The sequence below is a fragment of the Brachionichthys hirsutus genome, unplaced genomic scaffold (genome assembly GCF_040956055.1).
Source record: "Brachionichthys hirsutus isolate HB-005 unplaced genomic scaffold, CSIRO-AGI_Bhir_v1 contig_1030, whole genome shotgun sequence".
Lineage (NCBI taxonomy): Eukaryota > Metazoa > Chordata > Actinopteri > Lophiiformes > Brachionichthyidae > Brachionichthys > Brachionichthys hirsutus.
Genome location: NW_027181003.1, coordinates 1 through 14126, shown reverse-complemented (window position 1 = coordinate 14126; position 14126 = coordinate 1). Strand labels below are relative to the sequence as shown.

At 43.5% G+C, this 14126-nt stretch overlaps 1 protein-coding gene across 1 annotated transcript; it reads right to left on the bottom strand.

The window, feature by feature from the left end:
* Positions 1-3108: 3108 nt before the first annotated feature.
* Positions 3109-10009, bottom strand: LOC137917079 (serine/threonine-protein kinase Nek8). The gene is made up of 15 exons (XM_068759961.1): positions 9963-10009; positions 8754-8959; positions 8047-8279; positions 7828-7959; positions 7356-7564; positions 7147-7226; positions 6863-7047; positions 6412-6559; positions 6070-6146; positions 5520-5637; positions 5191-5341; positions 4595-4758; positions 4217-4369; positions 3653-3811; positions 3109-3137 (listed from the first exon to the last, which is right to left on the bottom strand). The coding sequence occupies exons 1-15, from the start codon at positions 10007-10009 to the stop codon at positions 3109-3111; spliced, it is 2091 nt and encodes a 696-aa protein (XP_068616062.1).
* Between the last annotated feature and the right edge of the window lie 4117 nt (positions 10010-14126).

Sequence of the window (14126 nt, the reverse complement as noted above, 5' to 3'; positions counted from 1 at the left end):
CTGTGCAACCGGATCCTTCTCCTCCAGATCAACGTGACGGAGATCGGGCTCGTTTGTCTCTAAACTCAGATCCTCCGTGCTCCGATACGAACCCTCAGCTTCTACCGGGCAGAAGCTTACCTCGTGATGGTTTGTGCTGTAACACCGAGATTTGTTGCATCACATGCGATCACTTTGAGTGTGTGATGGAAGGGGGGGGGGGGGCAAAAAGATAAAGAGGCAAGGGGCCTGCTGCAGGACACCGGCACGAAATCATCTTTACCCTTTACCTGTAAATACATCTGGACCGATTCATCTTGTATCAATGAAAGACACAATTTCTGTCTCACGGCTGCTGCAACAACAACAACAACAACAACAACAACATCCTCCACAGCTCCTTCAAGACGGCTGCTAGAAGCAGGCTGATGCTATTTGTGTCCAGACAGCCCCCCCCCCCCCCCCAGCGGAGGGAAGGTGAGGACGACACACCTGCACGTCCTTTATTTGCTGTTGCTCGGCCGATACTAGACAGGCAGTCGTCTCCGGTATCTCTCTCTCTCTCTCTCTCTCTCTCTCTGAGCGTGCACGCGCAGCCCTACCTTAGGAATTCTTGCAGGCAGGTGTCACAGAACCGATGTCCACAGGTAGACACCTGGACGGGCTCCCGCATCGCCTTGCTGCAGAGCGGACACTGGAAGCGTCTCTTCGGCTTTTCCAGAAACTTGTAATCAAATCCGGGCATCTCTGCGGCTTCCGTGGGAGGTCTGCGGGTTGACGGTAGAAATGTCCTCTCCGGTCCTCTCCGGTCCTCCCCGCGCCCCCACCCCCTCTGCTGTTTAAGCCGACGAGGGGTTCATGTCACGTCTCGACTGATCGGGCTTCAGAGGCGGCGCGTTCGCCCCCCACCTCCTCCCTCCCTCCCCCCCCCGCAGCTTCTCCTCCTGCAGCCGGAGACCGACGTCGATGCCCGGTCGCTGCTCCTTTCTGCGTGTGCAGGTTTACGGCTCGGTGCTGGCGGGCCTCGACGCGTGTCCGTCCACGGCGGATGACACTCTGATCGCAATAAATTACCCCTCGCCTGTTTAGGTGCGTCGAGTCCCGCCTCCTCCGACACGCAAGGAGGAGTCAGGGAGCTGAATCACCGCGTTATCTCCCTGTAATGGGGCTTTGTCTGTCTGCAGCGGCCTCGAATCAAACGCGCTATTTGGGTTCCATTCGCGTTTAATATGGACTACATTAAAATGTAATAATAATAATAATTTAACACACACCGCAATGAGCGCACGCTAATCTGACTGAGGAATAGTGAGAATATGCATTATGCCAAAGAGAGAGGCGTAAATATTTGTTAGACATAAGCTTTAAGTCAAATATAAATTTAAATAAAAATGATTACCGGAACAAACGTCTGGAGTCACAGGTGGGAGGCGCCCTCTGGTGGTAGGACGCGCACACTAAATTGAAAAACACGAGTGGTTTATTCCTCTCTTTGCATCGACACGAGAATGAAATAGAATTTATAAATGAGTGTTTCATTGTAAATTCTAACTAAGAAACGAGCGCCGCCCTGGAGAGATATTAAGCGCTCCCCAGGATTTAGATCATTTTTCGACCTGGTGTCTTGCCAGCAGATTACATCATCATTACGTCATCATTCCAGACAGCAATGTTAAACGAGACATGTCCTCGGGAAAGGCGTGGAGCCATCTTCAATGAGGAGAGGTTATAAAAAAAGACATTCTAAAATATTGTATTATGATATTGATCAGTATTCACGATTAACATCAGATGAATTAGTTGCAAGAAGCATATCAACTGATAACAGGTCTGTGGAAAAGACAATGATTATAATGGGAATAAAGGCAAATGTGCGAACAGAAAAAGGCAAAAATGTAATCAGGCATGTCAGCATTATATCAGAGACTACTCATAAGGATGTTTATTTTCATAAATTCATTAAAGGTTTCTGGACACATTAAGTTTTCTAAAACATCCAAACCACTAGAATTGTTTCAGCACCGCTTGTCCCTCGTTTTGCAAATAAGAAGTAAAAAAAATAATTTCTCTTTCTGAAAACTGAACCCACTTTAAACAATCTTCACTTAACAGCTTTATCACAGGATCTGTGGCTAGTTCTATTTATTCATGTTAAATATATCATGTTTGACTCTTATCGTGACAATAAAGGCTCTAACAGAAGGAAATATCCAGACAGCGAGTTGTATAAAAAAATGCAAACTGGATTTACGTATTAAGTACAGCACAAAATGACACCCAGCTGTGCATCCACAATCGAATATGAGCTCCACATTTAACAGACGTACCATCAGCAAGAAATAATAATGTTTGAGTCGGTCCACCTCGTCTCGGGTCCATCATGTATATCATCCTCGGAACGTACACAACTCGCTGCTAACGATCTGGATGTCCCGATACGTTAGGGACTGTTAGCTGCCCTAAATGTCCTTCCATTCATTGCTTGCTATAAAGCTGCTGCTGTCATTGTTTCGGCTCCAGTGAGTGAACAGATGAGTGATTTGCGGCACTCTGGCGAGGCTCTAGAGACGATGGTGGATCCCATCGTTATCCGGTCGGAGCTCAGCGGTTGAGCTAATCCAATAAGGCACAAAGGCTACGTGAGATTTGCATGTTCGCTTCATTTGGCTGATGAGTTACTAAACCTTTTACTCTTTTCATTTCTTTGTATCGTGTCCTTATCTGCCGTGGCTAAAGGGCAGACCACTTTGACTTGTTGTCTTCATCACGCTAACCTGAACTGTGAGAAAGGACAATGGCTCACATAACGACTTCCTGTAATCCTGCTCCAGGAACAGCGCGACAGCATTCCTCCAGTGAATCTCTTGTGAAATACACCTGCTGCAGCAAACTGGCTCAGACTCCTCAGCTTCCCTCCATAAAAGTCAAACCACCAGATGAACCGAGCCTTCATTAGAGGGAGAGAATAACGATACATAGAGAGAGGAAGCCTGGGTGAAAGTGTGAGGCCGCAGCTGCATCATGAAAGGGAATGTTCCCGCCGCAGCACAGACGGGCCTCTGAGACGAGTGACTGAGGGGAGGCTGTTCTCCAGCTCGCTCTGCCGCTGAGTGGACATCTAGGACAAAATCATCTCGGGACCGGGTCCTCCAGCAAAGCTGGAACAGGAAGATAAAGTTGATTAGCAACAACAAAATCAATTTGGAACTACTGATGATGGTTAATTCTGTCATTTTGACAAACAAATGATAAATGTTTCTGGTTCAATCGTTGTCGCCCTTGTTGGTCTCTGCGTGATTTTGCAGGTCAAAGAAGCATTTTAACAGCAGCTCTGCAGCCCGTAGGCAGGATTAACGTGATCTCTGTTACTTATTATAATGTGATGCAGTTTAATCTTCTCTAAATCTGTGGAGTGGAGAATTTATTCCCATTGAGCTTTTTTCTGCACCGTCGCTGTTGGGAGAGAGGTGGAAATGTCTCTCTTTTTGTTCCACTTAGTACGAGTAGTCGCCGTGTCGAGGTGTTCAGCCTGAAATATAAAACTGGACCCAATAAATGAAAAGCATGCAGATAAATATTCTCAAGTTCCGCCGCTCGTTTGTGTGGGGATTAATCCGCTGATTTCTTCATCTCAGACCGTTTGCTAACAAATGGATAATAAGTGAAATATTACGTTTCACTGCCAGCAGACTGTTGCCATGACAACAAGCCACGGATGTCACCACAAATGGGTGACTCTCATCGAGTTGCACTGCCTTCGGTATCCCAGAATCCTCCTCCTTTCTCCCGAGGCGGCCGCGGGCGCCCTTCCCCCAGGTGTAGACCTCCCCTTCTGCAGAGAGAGGAGAGGAAGGCGCTGGTCACCGTTTCTTTAATTCATCCGTCTTTCAGTGACGGCTCCGCCTCTCCTGCGGCGGCAGCAAAATGATCTGGGAAGTCAGAGCCGGACAAAGTCGAGCAAACAAACTAAACCTGACTGGGACCGCTGGTGTTCCCCCCAGGAGACCGAGCCCTGGCGCAATGTTACATTTTACTAGTACACCCACACACACACACACACACACACACACACACACCTTGAACGTGTGAAAACTGAGCCTCAGTGGCGTCTCCCTAGTTTTAAAATGTAAAACCTTCATGATTGCAGCTCAAGATGCCACAGAGGCTCCCGTCCGTCGAACACCTGAACAGAGCTCTCGTTAGCACACAATCATCACGCGTCGTCCTTCCTGCTCACCGGAGCCAATCGCTAAGGTGAAAGCGTCTCCGCAGGCAGCCATGGCGATGCCCTGCAGCCCGGGCACCAGGTAGGGAGTGCGACTGCTCCGGCGGGAACTACAGCCGATTTGACCGTGTTGGTTGCTGCCAAATGTGAAACACTGGCCCCTTTCTGAACAAGGAAAACGTGGGCGATGTTAGAAGTGTGACTCAGCACAACAAACGGGATCACATTGATACTTTTACAGGTTCAATTTGGCTTTATTAACATGCTGGAATGCGTCTTTTAGAGCAGAATCTCATTCGATCTGCTGCTGCCACAACTTAAGTGCACTAAATGAAACAGACCACCACAAAAATGGGGACTGACTGAAAGATATTGGTATAATAATTTTACCTGTAACAGCAATAGAATGGGCCGTTCCAATGTCAGTGCAAACTATCTTCTCAGTGTTGAGGGGGGCTGATTGGACATGAGTGTAAAGATTGACCTCTTCCACCTGGTTTAACGGATCCGGTTCCTCTCCGGCTGTGATCTTATCCAGCCCGAGCTTGTTGAACCTGATCCCACCAATAAACACAAAGACGTGTAATCTGTTAAACCACAGCATATAATGCACATTTATCAGAGTCCCCGAATGGTAATATCCCTCTTTTCTTTTCTTTGCTTCGCTGAAGCTGCAGGTCATCTAATAAATGCGGCGTCTGCGTCTGCTGTTGCTTCCTCCACTCATTTATCTTCATGTCGAAACCCTCCCAGATCGAGGGAATAACCCCTGAGAGGAAGGTGTTACTCATTTTAGGAGAATGTGGCCTCGCAGGTTGTGTGTAATGAAAGTGCATCAGCAGTATGCAGCGTGTGTAACCTCCCAGTGCGCACACACACACACACACACACACACGATGGAGTCGATGGGAGGTAGAAAATAGAAATGTGATATTTTGTTGCTGCTGATTAGTCCTGCTTAGAGGGAGGGGTTCTAGAGTAATTACCGGTTGCTTCCACACGCCATGATGCCGTACTGGGTGCTGATAATCATGGAGCAGTCGACTCCACACACAACTCTCTGGGCCTCGAACTCAACAGGGAGAGTAACCTGCTGGGGTGCGTTGACGGTATCCTGGGTGCCTGACCCGAGGCGACCTACAGGACAGTCGAACAAAGACCCAACCTTCCAGCTGTGAGTTGAGATGTTGCTGAATTCTTGCATTATATATATATATAACTTTTATATGTTATTATGAATCAGGCACAAACAAGAAAAGAATGAATATTAAGAATTATCAAGCCTGCTTCAAAACATCCATTTGGTTGACATCACCATTGTCTCCTCTTCCCCAGGCAAACACTTCTCTCTCATTGGTTACAGCGAGTACGTGGGAAGCCCCACACGAAACCTGGACCAGCTCGTAGCCGAGGAGGGCCTCGACTATTTTGGGCTGCGCAGCGAAACAAAGGAGGAAGAAAACACAGGTCAGATTTACAGTGTTCCAGAGTTTTATCAAGCGTCTCTATGGCGACGTTGACCCGGTGGACAGTGATTAATAGCGAGATCATTTTAATTCATCAAAACTATAGAATTCAGAAGATGTCTTTTGTAATAAAAGGATTTCTACAATTTCAGTAAATGTCTATTTTTGTCATAATTTTCCAGTTTGAAAGAAATTTTACATCATAGAATGCAACTATAGGCTGTGTGTGTGTTTGTGTGTGTGTGTGGGGGGGGGGGGGGGTAACTGTTTTGCATCACACTTAAAGTCATTGCTGAGGTTTAATCTCTTCAGTGTAAAGAATGCTAAATATTTTAGCTTTTTGCTGAGTTTCTTAAAAACACTGTAACGTTGAACTATTTTCCCCTGAAGGCGTTTTACCTGCGTGACGTCGTTGAAGTTGCCATGTCCTAAACAGCCGTTGCTCCCACTTCCAAAGGTCATGATTATCCCTCTGTCTGCAAATTCAAATTCAAAAGAAGAACAGCTGCTCTATCCACACTTTCATAAGAGCATCCAAATGTTGTCTGCTTGTCTGACAGCAGTGTGACGGTCGGGAAGACAGAATAAACGTAGATTTACGTTTATTCTGTCTCACGGTATAGTCTCTAAACGGTTGTACAAGGAGGACTGGCCCACCAACAGAATAAACGTAGATTTACGTTTATTCTGTCTCACGGTATAGTCTCTAAACGGTTGTACAAGGAGGACTGGCCCACCAACCTGTCATGCAGGTGGTAAAAAGGTCTCCACAGGACACCGACTTGATGGTAACTCCAGACTGACCCTCGAGGAAACGTGAAATGAACTGAGACTGCATCGGTTCCACGACACCGGGAAGACTGACCTCACCGGAGCCCACTGAAGGAGACTGTGATCACAAACTGTTATTAGAACCTAACCAGCACAAAAGTATGATAATATAACTCTTCCCTAAGAAAGAAACCAAAAGATAAAAGAAAAGAAAATAGTTCAAATAAAATCATTAATGTGCCAAATCACCGGACTATTTAGCTATCTGGATATTTAGCAGCTTACAAAACGGCTACAAATACATAAATTCACATCCACAAGTTGATCGAGGACAGCAGGGTCTGACGGCTTCCGGTGTTGTGCTGGATCAGGCACTACCTGAAAGCTGTGTAAACAGGTCACCAATACGGCCTGCACAGACCTCCCATGTAATCAGACGGCCGGACTTGGTCACGCCCATCTTCTGAGTGCGGCCCAGAGACACCTGCAGCACCTCGGTGTTGAGCATTGGAAGGCGGAGAGGCGCTGAGAGTCCACTTCCCCACGTGTACACGGAGGACAACGGGAGGGAATGCACCTTCCCTGATGCTAAACAAACGGATCCGTCTGTTTACACGCGGGAACAAAATGCACTCAGCATTAAAGCCATAACGAGGAGTCAGTGACAAAATAGTTCTGCTGTTAAACAGCGGCTCTGCGTCTGACCTCTTGACCTGTTGGTAGGAACTCTCCCTCCTGGTCGACCCTGTGGACCAGCTTGCACAGTAGACAGAGGCTTCTCGATCCTGAAAGAGGCAGAGAAGGCGATAAAAACAAAACTGATTACAAAACAAGAAAGAGCAAATAAGAACATAAAGGAAATGTCAAATTATTAGCATTGAAATGATTGTGTAACATGCATCAAAGCCCTCTACCTGCGCATCTTGACATTTCCTATGTCTGTGCAGAGGTTAAGCAGGGGCCTGATGCATATGGGAAGAGCCATTATTTCATTGAGTTGAGGCCGTTTGGACGGATCCAGATTGAGCATGTTGAGGATGAGCTGACGAAGTTCGGGGCTGTACCGGTCTGAAAGTGGGGCGAATGTCCCACTCATGATCTTCAGCACCAGAGCAGGTAAATTCTGAAAACCAAATGAAAGAGTGGCAAAGAGCAAAATTACAATATACCTTAAATATGTTGAGGAATTCCCAATCCCTTATCTAGCATCCTGTGAAAGTATTCTGCATTAGAACCCGACTGGAGGGACCGAGAGCGGCAGACATGGTTTCTGTTTCAAATATAAACAACATGAACTCGATGTGAACGTAATGACTGGACTGTTAAATCTAATTCGGTGGCTTTACAGTCATTTTCTTTAAGTTAAAAGTTTAGTGTTTTATGTACAGCAGCCTCGAAGGCCCTCTTGAGGCTCGCCAGCTCGTACAGCACGCAGCCCAAAGCCCAGATGTCACTCTTCTGGTTATAAGGCTTTCCCTCACACAGCTCGGGGGAGATGTAGCACGGGGTCCCGACCACCTGCAGAGTGGAACAAAAAAAAAAACATTTAGGATTGAACGAAGCGGGGAACGTATGGCTGAATCATTCACAGAAGGAACAACCCACCGTGTAAGCTTTGCTCTTGCTGACGAGGATTTTGGAGATGCCAAAATCTCCAATTTTTACAATCATCTGATGTTTGTCCAGAAGAATATTCTGGGTCTTAAGGTCTCTGTGCAAAATCAGTTTGTTGTGGACGTGGTAGAGGGCGAGTAAAATCTGCACGAAGAAGTGAAGGATGGTGTCCTCGTCCAGTAAGGAGTTGCATCGCTTCTGAATGTAATCAGCCAAGGTCCCACCTGCATGGAGGAAACATCGACAAGAGAACAAAGACGATTTCTGATTGGTCAAATGTCATAACTGATAATCGATCAGTATACTGGGAGATGGGAATTCCAGCGAGAGGACATCAACATCTGTGGACACAAAAGGTTTTATATGCTGTACGTGAATGTACGATGTCAATTAAAAAGGAAGGCCAAAGTACTCACGTGGTGTTGTGTTATGTACTTTGGCCTCCCCTTTGGGGAGTTGTATTATTGAACGCTGTTGTATTATTATTATTTTTTATGTGTTATGGGAAATCAGTATTTGTTTTAGCTCCCAAAATGATAAAATGTGCTTCAAGGTCAGAACTGAAACCAACTCAGCCGTTATGTCAGGAAACAAGATCCCAGCGAGTAATGAAAGGTCGTCATGAAACTTTAACTGAGTTTATTTTATTTTAGGTAACAAAAAGTGACTCATGTAATTAGGTATTACTGCAAACTTACCTGGCGCATACTCCATTGCTATCATCAGCGCCTTGTCTTCCAGGAAGTTCTCATAGTACTCGATGATATTTGGATGGTTGAGTAGTTTCAGAACTTGACACTCGTTCTGAGCTGCCAGCCGCTCGTCCCGTGACATCTGCTCCACCGGGATCTCCTTCAGGATGACGAAGGCCCCGTCGCTGCGCCTCCTGCACAGGTGAACAATCCTGAGAGGAGCGGAAAGGGAAGAAACATTACATGTGTATTTTATTATACGTATATCTTGCTGTATGATTACGCATATGGATGATGTTCAGTAGGTTGGAGCTGTTTCAAAAGTTCACAGACTATTTTGTGTGATTTTCAGGAAAGAAAATATTTAAAGAAACCGATGAGTTGATGGATTAATCAGGGCTACAAAAGAGCTAATGTTCTTTAGCTACACATTTGCATTTCACTGTGGAAATGTTTTATTGCTGTATTAAGAACTACTTGAATTTGACGATGAATGAAACCTGATAATTTCACACTTAAATTTTTATTTTTACATAATCCTCCTGAGACCCAGCCAGCGAGCATGTCAGCGTCTCAGGAGGATATACAAGAAAATGTGTGAATCCATTCACAAAAATGATTACGTGTGAACAAGCATTACTTATTTGATTTATTTTTATATAAATGTATACTGTAATGTAAACAAATACAGATTTGCATTACTCTCTAAGTACTTTAAAATGACTGCTCAGCAAAAAAAATATTAAACTGATATATATATTCAATCATAATCACAATTGGATTCATAAAACGTGTTGTGAATTTGCACAATGACTTTACAAAAATCACCCTCTGAAACGTTGTAACGCATGCCAAAGCTAAATTATACTTTTCTTTGCCTTTTCATCAACAGAAAAAAAGACTTTAAAAATCGTTTTCAGCAAATTATTGAAAAATAACTAATATTTTTAGACTTTTGTTTGATGAAACGCCAGCAACTCAATGTTTTGATTGAAGATAAAACATCCGATTTTTAAAATGTGAAGAAAAGACATCGGTAGTTCAAACTGATGTAAACACAAAAGCTAATTTACCAAACGCACTATTGGAGCTAAAACGAGCTAAAACGAGCTAAAACGAGCTAAAACGAGTTCACGCAGCAACAACGTTGCGTTTCCAAACACACCGCAGGAACAACACGTGTTTATGTTCAAGCACAAAGAATCCACAGTTTACCCGAACGCTCCTCTTCCGACCACTTTGATCTTCTCATACTTCTCCATCGCTGCTACTTAGTAATCGTTTCCGCCGTCTCCTGGCAACCCATCCCCAGAACTACAGGAAGCAACGAGGGACAAAAACCACGAAGGGCAATGTGATTATTATTCTGCTCCCTCACCGTGTGCCCATTTAGAAGAAGAATAAAGCTTTATTCGTGTCATTGATACACTGCACGCACACAATGACATTATCTTTACACCCTAGTACAACATTTAGGACAGAATTTAGTTCTGATAAAACCCAGAAACTATTTTCTTGTTCACTTTTTAGTGACAATGGCAGTGCAATGTGAAAATCATTTACTCCTGACACTAAGCAGACAATGTTTGTTTTTAAAAGGCATCATAACACAGCTGTATATTGTGTATTCTGATGAGCAATTTAAAACAAACAATTAGATTTAATGTTTATGTGGCAATAGTTGCCTCCCCGGGTTATTTTATTTTTTTAATCTGCAGTCAATGCACCTTTAAACATCAGACAATGTGTGTAGCGAAAGTGAACAGTGAACAAGACTAGCAATCTGAGAAATGCATTATCAGACTTGTTTTGTTTTATAATGTTAATTTTTTCCACTGGTGGAAATCTTTGTTGAAGTCATAATAAAGGAAAGTCACTTCTAATGCATTATCCTTTCTAGATTAAAACCAAAAATACACTAAACTTAGTTTGTTTCCAGAGAGGCAGGGAGACAGAGGTAATTAGAGTAGTCTGTCAGTCTGCCTTACAGTCAGACGCCGGGTGATTATAAAGTACCTTCCTCTTGTCTGAGACAGCAAGATGGAGGCTGCATGAAGATAATACATGCTCTGTGCTGTGACAAAGTCTCCTCTGTCTTGTGCCAAAGTGCATACCTCCACCATTATCACCAACCTGAAATAATGATATTTCACCACAAACAGTGATCTTCAAGAAATTGAACCCTTTCTCTCTACAATTTGCAGTTTTTTAAAACGAAGATATGCACAGGAAAGAAAGATGAGACAGTAGTTTGACAAACAATGGTTTGCTCTTTCTCAGGGATATAACAGCTCAACAAAGCACCACCTGAAGGAGTCGTGCTGTACGCTACTCCTCAGACCCGCTTAGTCACATATTTGGCGTGTTGCCTGTCAAGAACTGAACTGCCTCAAGGCAGAACAGTCAGTAACTAGGAATGCTCTGTTTACTATAGTGCTAAGCCATATATGACTCTTTGCTCAGGGAGCTAGTGGCACTCGGAGGTTTCTTACGACAGGGAGTGGTGGGTGACACAAACTTCTCCTCTCTCTCAGCTTTAGGAGGCAGGTCTGTGTCACATTTTTGACATGTCAGGACTCAGGATGGGAGACAAACTGCTGTAAATAAAGTAAATAAAGTAAATATAAAAATAAACGGAATCAACAATAGTCTATGAATATCTTTGCCTTATTTGTTGATCAGATAATTAAATTCTTCTGAGTGTTATTCAATAGAGTTTTAATAATTTATGATCATTTTCTTGGTATTATTTCGTGTGCTATATGCATTCGAACTGTTAATATTCAATAGCCAGTCATCAATCTTTTCTCGTGTTATGTATTACAATCATTGATAGTTCCGATGATTATGTTTCTTACGAAAGTATCTATAACAGTTGCAGATACACAATAGATATATATAAAAATAACTATTAAAAAAATGATTTTAGAAGTTTACCATTACACCAGGCTGATCTATATAACCTGCGATGAATGCGTGTCATTTGATGTCCTGAGAATGAGAAATAATCTAGGACAGACGTCTTTTTGCTTATTTATTTATGATGTGCTCCCTGGAAATCAATAACCCTCTGTGCATTTACGGTACTCTGTAATGATTGTTTGTAGTCGGTAGCTGTTCTCAAAAAGACTCAGGGAAAAGTAAAATCTCCCAACGATCCACGCGGCTCACCGCTGAACCAGACACAAAGATTCTTGACTCATACAGATTCATGACATCGAGAGATATTCGCCTCTAGATTTAAAAACAACAGCAGCTATACTGAAGTACGACATCGATACATTGACAATCAGCAATTCTGAGCAGTTTCTTTAGAAATCGGAGGCAATGAAGGACTGTAAACACCAGTGAGGTAACCAGGAAACGTAAGAAATGCTATTAGGTTACATTTGTCTCTCTAACCGCAGGGTGTTTGTGTTACAGAGAAGCCTGTACTCAACACAATTAATTATACAGTTCACGTTTCATACTGTAGGTGACATAAATACAAATATAGAATTATTAACACTGACAACAAATATCCAGTCCTCTCTGAATACTGTTTTTCTCTCTGAGTCACATGACTTTAATAATTACACACATATTTGTTATGTCTGGGGAGCTGCTTAGTGCTTACATGATATGAAAGGAGTTCAGCACTTAATTACTTAATTTCTTTCTTTTTTTTTCAACCTCCTGAGGGTTGTTTTTATTTGTTTAATTGTATATTCATTTGATGAACCGGGAAGAAAAGGGCTGGAGTCTGTTGAAGATGGTTTTCTACACGTGATGCTTTGCTGCCATCTGGCGGGCCTATTTGTACACTGCAGGTGCATCTCCTGTGACAATTTTTCTGTGGGTCAGTTTCCATCAACAATCAACATTAGTGATGGTAATCCTGATCAGAACCATATTTAACAAACACAGTAAAGTGCTTTGCAGTAAACTGGCGTGTCCAGAAGTTCTTGCTGGACTGCTGCATGGAACTCTATAAACTCACGAGTGTTACATTTGTTTTAGATTTAGGTCCTTTAATGTTAAGAGTGATTATCATCTCACAAACTGACATGTAGGGTCAGCTGGAGGAGAGGATGAGGAGAAGGGAATTTCTAAGAGTAATAGGGACAAGCGGAAAGAGGAAGAAGAAGGGAAGAGGAGAAAACGGCAGAATAAATCCTAACGGGTGAAGATGTACTCGTATGAATACTGAATACTGTGCAAGACACAGAAGGGGACATTTATAAGATCAGATATTGCAGTTTAATTAAATCATAGTCGATAAAAATGCAGCCTTTCAAAGAGAAGTTGCTTTCAATAAAAGTGGCAGTGCCAACATTAACGCAGCAGATGGCAGAATGTACCTGCAGCATGTTGGTTTGTGATGCCGCAGTTTATCTGTCAATCAACGTAAGATGTTATTTATTATTTATTTCATGAAATCCATATTTTGCATCTTTAACAAGAGGAAACAATGAAAGGAAAATAGTGCAAACTCCCCTCCTATACAAGCTTTCTGCTAAAGATGGAATGTATAAGTACATATTTAAATTAATATGGTTATGGATGAACTTTGTGTCAATCAACTTTCAGCATGATAATCGTTTCCGTGCGTAAAACGTCATGGAACGTTTAATCTGCTCAGAGACGTGATACAACGCAGCTCGATCCCAATGAATGAAAGGATGTGTGACGTCACTGATCATTCATTGAAATCCAGTGTGATTGACCTTTGGTCGCGACACGTTGACACAGTCTGTGCACTTCGAACCCTGAACCGTCTCGTTGCCAATGTTAATCTCCAAAGTGAGAAGCTGTGGCTTCTCCGCTTTTTTGTTGTTGTTTTTTTTAATAACTTTTTTTCTTGACCTGCAGAGTTTACGCTGCTATAAAAACGGTAAAGGTTGTAGGTCCGTTTATAGAATCCACTGAGTAAAATCCCGCAAGGCGCAATGAGCTGCGCTTTCGGTGTCGACCACGAGGCGCGGGTTATTTATGTTTTATTAAGTGTGTTAAATAACACTTTTAAGAAGGCGTGTTTTCAAACATTGTTTTTGAAAGACAGCTACTATTTTTTAAGTTAAGAAACTGGAAATTCTCATTCCATATTGGCAAAACTGGGCTTCCGGTAAATTTCACAACACGCAGCCTCCGATAAAAGCCGACCTCAGCAGCTCCGCGACTTCGTTCTTCGGATGACAGTTTGTGTTTCTCCTTGGAACACCCCCCCCCCCCCCCCCCCCCCCCCCCCTCCGCGTTCCATTCCGCCACTCCCCAACTTCATCCACAGAGAGAAGCGGACTGAGGGCGGCGACGCACAGAAGCGCAACGACGCGCTGCGCTGCGTGAGGAAAAACACGGTCGCCGTGGAATGGAGCCGTGACGGAAACCAGTGCAAGCCGA